General features: G+C 37.7%; 1 protein-coding gene across 1 annotated transcript; it reads right to left on the minus strand.

The window, feature by feature from the left end:
- Window positions 1-967: 967 nt before the first annotated feature.
- AGTR1 (angiotensin II receptor type 1) lies at window positions 968-2,469 on the minus strand. Its single transcript, XM_026039542.1, has one exon. It carries the CDS (start codon window positions 2,452-2,454, stop codon window positions 1,414-1,416), a length of 1,041 nt encoding a protein of 346 aa, XP_025895327.1. The 5' UTR covers window positions 2,455-2,469; the 3' UTR covers window positions 968-1,413.
- Window positions 2,470-10,359: the final 7,890 nt, after the last annotated feature.

A 10,359-nucleotide genomic window follows, 5' to 3' on the forward strand; every position in this document is an offset into this window, starting at 1 on the left:
ATTGTTCTTAGACCTGGTCCCGCTTCCCTTTTAAAGTATTAAACTAGAGAACTAACTCCTTTTGTTGGATTTTGACTTATTATTTTAACTTCAGGAAATTATATTTTAAATAATAATAATAATATTTGTATAAGTACAAGACATTGATAAACAGAAGATAACCCAACCATTTGCTAGGTACTCAAACCCCACAACAAATACTGTTCTTAAGACTGAGTACTGCAGATTTTCGAGTCATCTATTTGCTCTATGATAAAGTCTTGAACTTTTGAAGTTTTGCTATATTAAAAAAGTATTTATGACCTTATTTTTGAAGAAAATAGATGAATCTGAATTAAGAACAAGTATTTTCTGGAGCTTGTTACTTGAGGTCAAAAGGGTATGGTGATTACATCATTACTTGAAACTTCCTACAGCAGTTATCACCTCTTCCCCTTCATTTGTATGAGAAGTTTGAGCCAGACTTTGTTTTGATTTATGCTAGTGTAAATTTGAAGTGATTTCATACAAGTCAAAGAGCCTCATTGGGAGCAAATACTCCTTATTCTAGGATTGGCTTTCTATAGAGCGTAACTCCGTAAAAGTCAAGAACAAAGTTTGGTCTCAGCTGTTTAGTGATGAGAGCACACTARTAAAACTATTTGATATCTTCAAGTTTGAATATAAATCTAGAAATATATTTCTTCTATATTTAATAAATAAATCTGCATTTTATTGCATATATTATAAACTTCTGCCATTTTAAAGTGAAAAAATAGTAATATAAGGGGGATTTGGATCAATTTCAAGGTCCTTAAATTTCAATCCATGCTTAGAATTGGGCTTATAGATGTAACATACGCTTGAATAACAAGTTATATTATAAATATAATGATATATGGTATTACAGAGGGGGAAAAAAAAMCAGCGCACCTGTTCTGACTCCTTGAACAAAATTCTGAATACTTGCACTAAAATGGCTCAGGTATATGCAAAGCAGGTCTTTCTGAATTCACACAATGTCATACAGGCTTTTCTTTTAACTCCAGTCCAGATATCTTTTCAGTTTTATCTGTCCTCTCTGAAGTAAATGGCAGGATGCTGGGGGTGACCCCCATGTACCTGTTCACCATTTATGTTGCTCCCAGTAAAGAAGCACAAGCTGGGAACCAAGCGATCCTCTTCCCAATATAAAACCAAAGGCCACGGATAAATCCTTACAGTATGACTTTAGAGATTACAGTAGGAGTTTACAGATACAGAGTATGGTTTCTCTGAAGTGGTTTCATGTTTTAGGAATGAGCAGTAAGCTGCGTGCTCAGGACTGCAGATGAATTCTGTCCCTCTTGCTGCTTCGTTCACAAGGCTGTTCTGGAAAAGTATATTGCAAAACACATCGTGCTGTGTCAAAAAGACCCAGCGGTCTTTTGCAGGTCAGTGTATGTTTTCTGGTGGCCGATAGGACAGGGAGCTCATTTTCGTTGTCAGACTGGGATGTGCGCTGACATTTGGAGGGATGTATTTTATTAGCTGAAGGAAGTATTTTTTAAAGTTTTTTCCAAAAAAGACATAGAAGAAAGGATTCAAGCAGTTGTTGAAATAAGCTATGCAGATGGTGAAGGGCATAGCTGTATCCACAATATCAGTGATTTTGCAGTCTGTTATTACATGTAATTGAATTAATACATCCAGAAAAGTGAACACTTGATGAGGAATCCAGGAAAAGAAGAAGAAAAACACTATCGCCACAATCATCTTAAAAATATCATCATTTCTAGTCTTATTTCTTTGAATTTGATAGGCTTTCTTCAGGGTCTTCCAAATTAAGGTATAGCTTGTTAAAATGATCAGAAAGGGTACTAAAAAGCCCAGCAAGTTTTTAGATAAACCTAACCCAACCCGCAGCGTCGTGTTATTGTTGTCGTACCGAAACCCGCAGACCGTCATGTTCAAGTTCTCGGCAAAGAAGATGTTGCGGTGAATGATGACGGGCAAGCTGGCCACGCCGGCGAGGAGCCAGATGGCGATGCACGTTATTCGGGCAACGAACATGGTGCGCCGGATTCGGGACTTCACGGGGTGGACGATGGCCAGGTAGCGGTCGATGCTGAGGCACGTGAGCAGGAACACGCTGGCGTACAAATTAAAGCTTATCCCTGCTGACGCCAGCTTGCACAGGCAGTTGCCGAAGGGCCACTGATACTCCATGGCCGTGTAGGCCGCCCAGAGCGGCAGAGTGATGAGGAAGCACAAGTCGGCCAGGGCCAGGTTCAGCAGAAAGATGCTGGCCACTGTTTTTAGCTTCATGTAGCAGTAAATGACTATAACGACCAGGCTGTTCCCAAATATGCCTATGATGAAGATGATGCTGTAAACGGTTGGGACCATAATGTAGATGTAACTGTGCCTTCCCGAAACCGGGCAGTCGACGTAGATTCTTTTCACGGTTTCTTCAGTAGAGTAGTTTGGGACCATTTTGATGTCTTCCTCTGTAGCTTAGTTTGAGAAGAATATGAAGCTCACACCTGGTGCAGGAAGAGGGTAGGGGGAAAGGAAGGGAATATTATACATGAGGAAGATTAATTTAGGAAAAGATTTCAATTAAAATTCATATTTTGTGCCTAATTGGGATTCAACATCATTTTAAGACATTTTCAACTCCAATTTATAGGAATTGTGCAGTACAGTAAGAATTTAATCAGTCCTTAACTGACCATTGCCTAGTGCTTTCACTTGAAAAAAATGGGTTATAGGCCAAAGCTTTAATTGCTACTTATTCAGGAAAATTTTTAATGGAAAACAATGGAAACACTTAATTAGTTTTTCATAAGCATACTCCGATCCATTTGCTAGCTCTTCCTGGTTTTCCATGTCTTTGAGAAGTCTGGGGCAGGATCCTGCCCTCACTGTCCATGAAACCAGAACTATGATCCCAACCCATGGAGTTAGGGCGTTCTATTAGACTGGAATAGAAGCAGTATGGACTGGGTAAATTATAAAACACTTTTTTGTTTGTTTTGTTTTTGTCTGGAACTTGCATCATCTTCACTGGGAATTTAACACCGTGTGTTTTTGTTGAATCATTACTATTTGGAAGGTAAGTAGATGGAACCAGATCTTATCTGGCCAAATATTTGCCCTAATATAAACTAGTAGTTCCTTTACCTTTGATCTTTTCTGATTTGGAGTGGTAGGGAAGAGGAGATTATTCATTACAGCCTTGATACAACACTTACAGCAGCCGGTAGGAGCTTTTTCATCCCTTTTATAGGGAACTGGAAATAAGCCATAGTTCACGAATGCAGGGCATATGAGTAAAGCAATAAATAAATTGTATACCAATCCCAGCTAAAGGGCCTACTGACTTGTGGTTCATAAAACTGAGAAAACAAATATGTTGCCCATACTACCTCCTAATGTCATTGCTGTTTCATTCTGAAACTCTGTAGTTGCCTTTATCTTAAGTTTGGCTTTTTTTGTAGCAAATGATGCACTTGGAATTATATTTAAGTTAATAATGTGAAAAAATACATTATGAAAATCCAGACCTGTACTAATTTGTTGCATGGGAATATCTACGAAAAGAATTTAAGAAAGATGTGGGAACATCAATTCATATTTGCCATTTGCTAGTGACAAAAACTTTTTGTCCTGAGATTTAAAGCTATAGTCTTAGTATACAAAAAACAAAACAAAGAAAAATCTCCCCCCTCTCACCTTTTGGACCATAGAATRGCCTAAAAATGGTCCAAAATGAGTTTTACAGGGCACTGTTGGGTTTTCCAGGCTTTGTGCTCCAGAATGACATCCCTGTTAATGAGTTGTGACTTTAGTGAGCAGGTAATAAACTGACTTGGATAGGAAGCCCTTTACAAGGTCTACAGAGAAGATTTTTTTGATAAATAGTGGAGGTTTAAAAAAATTACAGTTACTGTTGCAGATTAGTGCTTATTTCTATCTGCAGCATCCTGACAGTTGTTCGCCAAACCAAATTTATGCTGCCTGAAACAGATTAAGGGAAATTGGCATCCAAACGGATTGCTGCTTTGAAATGGAAAAGTAGGACACAGATACGTGTCGGCAAAGCCCACGCAGGACGTGAGAGTCAGAGCAGGAATGAAGAGCTCAGTGCGTGAGCTGCGGCCAGCCTTGGGGCGAGATCACCCTTCGGCTCTCATTTTATTAGTTTATGCTCTTAACAGGCTCACTGCATCTTTATCATCACTAATGTTCTATATATTTTCCTGGACTGGGAATAATTCTTGCATTAATAAGCTGATTCATTTCAATAAAGATAACAGGGTAATTTCAAGGTTTAGTTTCTTGGGAATTCCATTAAGGATGGAATAGGTAATTAAATGCAACTGAAGACAAAACTTCTGTCAAGAGCTGCCATTTAATTCTTCCCAGTCTCTCCAATTCATTCTGTAAGTCTAGGTACCTCAATAGCAGCAGATGCCTGAAAACAGCGTTGGTTATTTTTACCATCTTAAGGAAGTGGAAAAAGTCAAGCAAACACAGCTGGCACAAAAAAATGGATGTCATTCTGGCCACGTGTGGTTCTCTGTGCTTCCTGAGCTGAACTTCTTGACTTTTAAACCCTGCCAAAGCTAGAGTGTATGGGGGTTGGCTCTCTGGAAGGTCATGTTATCTGCAGGACAGGGAGAGCCAGTATAAAAAGATTGCAAGATAAAGAAGTCCTCTTATCTCAGCCCTGGCTCGTGGAAGTGACCAAGAAGTTTTGACAGTAACTGATAGGTTCTGGAGCATCAAGGTCTGCAAATATTTGCCTTGTCCCAGCTACATGCTGGCTCTGCTTGGTCTATTTATTATCACCTCCTTTGCTCACTTAGGCACCCATTGAGATTACAGAAAAAAAATAGCAGTAAGAAACCACAGTATAGTCTCTAGAAAACAAAAAAGTCAGACCTACAGTAAAGTACATAAAGGCCACATTCATGTTGAAGGAAAGTTACTCCTCTATTCTTTTATTATCCTTATGTATTATTATTTTAAACACTTATTTTTGCTGTCATTATCCCTTGCTGGAGTTCACTCACTTGTCCCAGGGCCATGGTTATATACACTTTAGACAAAATAAATGCTTCCTCAGGTGAAGTACAGGAGGTTTCTTGGGAGCTTTGCAGCAATAGGTGGCTAATACAACTTTACACTGCCAGAATTCACTAGAGCTGGTTAAACCACTGGCCAGTAAAAAGTGCAGAGATTGTGCACATTGATAATTCTATTTAAAACACCTCAAATGACCCGAGTTAACAATAATTAGATYATTTTAAGACTGGTACATGTGGAGCTTCTTCTAAGAGGCCTGAACCGATGCAACTATGAAGGGCAAATTATCTGGTGAGCAGCAAACCCCTGTTGTATGTTACTGTCCTGTTTGACCTTTTATCTTTTTTAATTACAATGATTACAATAAGTCACTGATAATGAAATGCTTCAGACTGCTCTACCAACTATTATTTACTGTTCCGTTCCTGGCTTCTGTTGGGCATCCTAATGAAGGGGCCTGGTGAGAGCACAAGGAGCGCGGGCGCACGTGGGGTGCTCTGCGCTGTGCCGRATCAGGCAGCACCCGCTGCAGCTTCCTGCGGGAGCTTCACCGGCTGTAAATAGGGAAGCAGATGTCACCAGGCAAATTTGAAATGAAAATGTGTTTTTGATATTTGCTTTGACGCTGGCTAAATAAATTCAGGCTGACTTAACTGTGATAGATTAGGTACCTCACCATTAGGTAATGTACGTTTTTTTGGGTCTTTTTTGTGCCATTTATTTATTTATTTTGGCCTCCATCTGCTAGGTGGATTATTTGCTTTTCATACAAACCACATTGAAAAGGAAGATATGTTTTATTTTTATGCAAAATTATTACACAATTACACAATAAGAGAGGCTGTAGAATGTTTTGGTGCAATATGCTCAATATACTACATTGACTTTTTTCCCTTTATCACAAGAGCTTAAATCTCCTTTTTTCATTTTTCTAAACTAACGATTTTTTTAAACTAACTTCACTGCCTTTTTTTCCTACATAGCAATTCCCCCCATCTATTCTTTATCTTCATTGCCACAGCAAGTATCTCTTCTTCCAGTTCCTCCRCCTAGTTCAGTCTCTTCCCTCTTTTTCTGTTAGTACTGCTGTTCATTTCACTTGGCAACAAGGTTATATTCTCTGCATCAAATGCAATAGCATTCTGTCTAGAAAAAAGACTAACTTTTTAACAAATATGGATTTAGAAAATACATAATAATTAAGTKCTGCTCCTCTGAGCCAAATATTCTGGCAGAAAACCTGTGTTTGTGTGTTTGTAACAAGCCCCCCATGCTTGCAGAGCAAGGGGAAGGGCTGCTCTTGGGAGTCCTGTGACTGATGTCAGTTGTTGAATCATCTAGAGGCAAGGCAGTGTTGTGGTAGTTTCTTGACAATCAAGGATTATAAAATTGTATTTCTAAGTTATTTTGCAAAGTAATTATCTTTTTAAATACCCAACCTCTACATGGGTTCTTTTAGCTTTTAACTTGTACCAGTGGGCTGCTTTATCTTTTGACTTTGAACTTCTGTATTTATTTCCTCCAGCATCCTTCCACAGAGTCTGTCCTTATATATAATAGTCTTCACAGTTCATTCTGAAAAGAGCTAACATCTCCCTTCTGTCTGTTTTCATAGACAACTCTCATTAATTTTCTATTTACTTCCTAAGTAGCTTTCAAATTGGCTCAATTTTTACTCATAAAATTTATATGAGGAAAGGACAGATGAAAAGACTCCTTCCCTTGGAAAAATCAATGCATGCAGAATGAATAGACAGTGGAACTGGGGTTGTTATTTTGAGGTTTTTTTTTGGGGGGGGGGAGGGGTAAGAAAATGTAAAGGAAAGTAACAGAACCACTGTGATGCTCTGAAGTTTAATTCCTATCATACATGTTTTGACCACTAGAGGTCTGTATTTCCTATTTTAAAATAATATTTGCTTTATTTTGTATTCAGATGCTGTCACTTAGCCTTTTCTGATTATCTTCTTCCTTCAATGCTAGTTCTTTAAGATGCAAACACAAAACAAAAGACTTAATGCGACTTCTCCATGTAAATATAATGTACCAGAAGAAACAATTTTAAGTTTTTATWGTAGTATATAATAGCAACTGGCTATTTTGATCTTAGTACGTTCCTGGTTTTGCCAACCTCAGCCCAATTCTGGTGCTAGTAAGGCATGGAGATGGTTCTGACATTTTTTTTTCAAAGACATATGCAGCTTAAACACTATAAAGTTTCTGAGACAAATTAAGGAAAAAAAATACTCAGAGGAAAAGTAAAATTATAGTTTAGAAATATAGATATAGWCTAAAAGGGTTTTTAAAAATTACTAGGTGTGTAATTAATTTCACTTCKAGGCTATCTTGACTCGAATATGTATTTTTCTAATGGAAATGTTTTATTTCTAAAAATAGTACTTCAGAACCATTTTTAATCTCTTCTTATTTTCCTAAAGGAATTTTGAGGAATTTTATAAAATTACATGGCAACATGAGCCTATACAGATTTACTATTCAAGTGATATATTTTTGGACCTCAAGTACTTTGATGAATGGTAAACAATTTCATAATAAAAGCAAAAATAAAACCCTATCTATCCTTTCCATTTTATTCCTTTCTACCTCTTCTGATAATGCCCTCTTTCCTTATTACCCCTTTGGACACTGGCAAGGCATGGTGGTGTTGCTCCATTTCAAATGATCTATTTAGCCAAGCAGTTTGTTAACACTAGTAAGAGCTAAAGCTCTTAAAAGCTTTTTTTCCACTCTTCAACCATCTCCATCTATGTGGGGGAAAAAAAAATCCTAAGATGGCCAGTGGTATTTATTTAATTGAGTAGTTGAGTGAAGTAGAACCACGAACTTGAAATGAACTACACCACTTTTTGCCAGATAAGCAGAAATAATCAGTCTTGCCCTATATTTATGTCAACCAAGGGTTATACAGTGTCAGTGAATCCCAGTGCATTCGAGGGATATTTAAGGAAACACTGTACAAGCACACGAGGGTTATCTTGAAGCTGCTAAAGATATTTAGATGGAATACAAGTGCTCTGTAGAAACTGAGAAAAGTGTAGTATAAAGTTCACACTGAACAGCTAAAGTCTGACTGTAGAGATACTTAGCCAACTGACTGCTAGTTTTTAAAGATCTTTCTTCTTCATTTTGCATGCTAATTTGCACAGTGGATTTGGCAAAAGTTTGTGCAAGTGAAAAACTGCTTTTAGGCCACCAGCATTCTCTGGTTGTAGAGGAACTAAGATAAACTTTTGAGTATTTTCTGTGGCTCTTCCCTGAACTGACACTATTGAAAGATAATGCAATATCACAAAATAAGCTTTTGTTTTGTTTTCAAAACTCATAAAATCCTTTAAGGCTTCAAGGAGTTGTTGCTCTGACTCCATACTGGCAGGCTGAGCTCTCCAGGGCCTCTCTTTACCAGCTGTGTTTCAAGGGCAAAGAAAAACCATCCAGAACATCAATAAGTTATTGTATTAATGTGTAGGAGACTGGTTTGGAAACCACAGCATTTTCCCAAGGCCAGTCCTGTCACTGCTGCCTCTGCTCTCAGGCAGGTCTGAGGGTCCTCTGYTGATCCCAAGGCTTTGGAGGAGTTGGGATCTGCTCCATCCTACAGSAAACGTGAGAGATCACTAGCTTTGGGACATTGTGACCCAGTCAAAGTTCTTAACTCCAAGGGCCTGAAGCAGAGTTCATTGTGGAGGGAAGATGTCATTGAGCAGACTGTGGAATGAAGAACAAGGCAAATTCTAGCAAACTCTTTAAAGCAGAAGTATGTTGGCTTTAGGAAAGTAGCATCTTCATACTTAATAATTCCACAAATTTTCTACTTTTTCTTTTTAACARCAATAATTTATAACAAAATTATTACACAACAATGTGTAATAATTTCACAACTAGAATTGTAAGCTGTATTAAAAACAAACAAACAAACAAAAAAACCCACCCCAGCAATGAGGATTTTTTCTGCCTAAACTCTGGTAGTACTTAGAGTCCAGAAACTTTGGAAATATTTTTTCACAATACTTAGCTCTTTGGCCAAAATTAGCTCTACCAATACCCTTCTCTTTTGTGGGTTATTTTGCCTTTTTTGTTGGTTTTGTCTTGCTGTTGTTCAGTTTTTATTTTTTCTCCCCAGGGTTTGCAAAATGTCCTGACATACACATTTCTATGAAATTTTATTCACAGACTTCAGTGCCAAAGAAGAATTGCTCAACTTAACTAGTGCTTAATGATTTAGTGAATGCTGGTTTGGCATTGCGGTGGTTGTTACATGTGTCTGTACRGAGGTTTATTGTTGGCTGATCTACAGAGCCCTCATTATGGTTAGTCAAGGCAGTACTTTGGTTAACTTTCAGAAAAATAGTTTATAGGTTTCATTGTCTTGTGAAGAACATTTGGGTTCAAAACTACTGTTAACTTTCAGCAAAATAGTTTAGAGGTTTCATTTTCTTGTGAAGAACACACCGGTTGATGTTAAGGGAATTGATCTGCTTTCTCAGTTTGGAAATGCTGTGCTAAAAGAGGAAACCATCACTAAAGAGGAAATACATGCATAGCAAAACTTCAACTTTGATGCCTGGTTATGTATGATCTTCTGSGTATTTAGATGTAACCAAGAGAATCAATAGTCAACAAGCTTAAGCCATCAAACCTTAAAAACAAATAAGATTGAGATTAGTTTGTGCTATGAAAGTTGATGTCTAACTTTTGGATATGTAAGACTTAAAAGTCTTTAATGAGAGAACCCTTAAATAAGAGACAAGACCCTAAGGTCTATCTTATAGACCTAAAATTTCAGTCAGCACGATTTGCATAGGTGAATGATCCGTAAGTTTCTATTATGAATTCCTCCAGTCTGACAGTCATCTGGTGGTGTTTGCATCTGGATATGGATCTTCTAAAATTATTCTCTGCTAGAATTATTTTCAGTCCTACATTAAAAGTTGTGGAGAGGCAAGGACAGAGGGAGGGAAAGCACTGCTGAAAGTCCTTTTCCCACAGGACAGAGATCCTGTGTCTCATGCGAGATGTTTCATTCGCCTCAAAAGAAAATTTAAATAGCGGTTTGACTTATTGGATATTTTATAGACCTATTAATCTGTCTTCAAAGTTATGTGGTCCTCATTATTGARGCTTCTGGATGCCTTCAAAGTATATAAAAATAGTAATACTGACAATCATTCTTCCTTCCCATCTTACAGGAGAAAAACTACGGTAGTTCAGAGCATGCAGAGCTTAATAAGCAGTTACAAGACACTCTGGTTTTGAAAATCATCGAGTTCTGGTAGTTGTTTCCTTGCT

This window comes from Nothoprocta perdicaria, unplaced genomic scaffold, assembly GCF_003342845.1.
Source record: "Nothoprocta perdicaria isolate Ctin4 unplaced genomic scaffold, notPer1 scaffold_232, whole genome shotgun sequence".
NCBI lineage: Eukaryota > Metazoa > Chordata > Aves > Tinamiformes > Tinamidae > Nothoprocta > Nothoprocta perdicaria.

Bases quoted from the DNA above. Each gene is read 5' to 3' on its own strand.
- AGTR1 (XM_026039542.1), bottom strand. From the start codon at position 2,454: ATGGTCCCAAACTACTCTACTGAAGAAACCGTGAAAAGAATCTACGTC.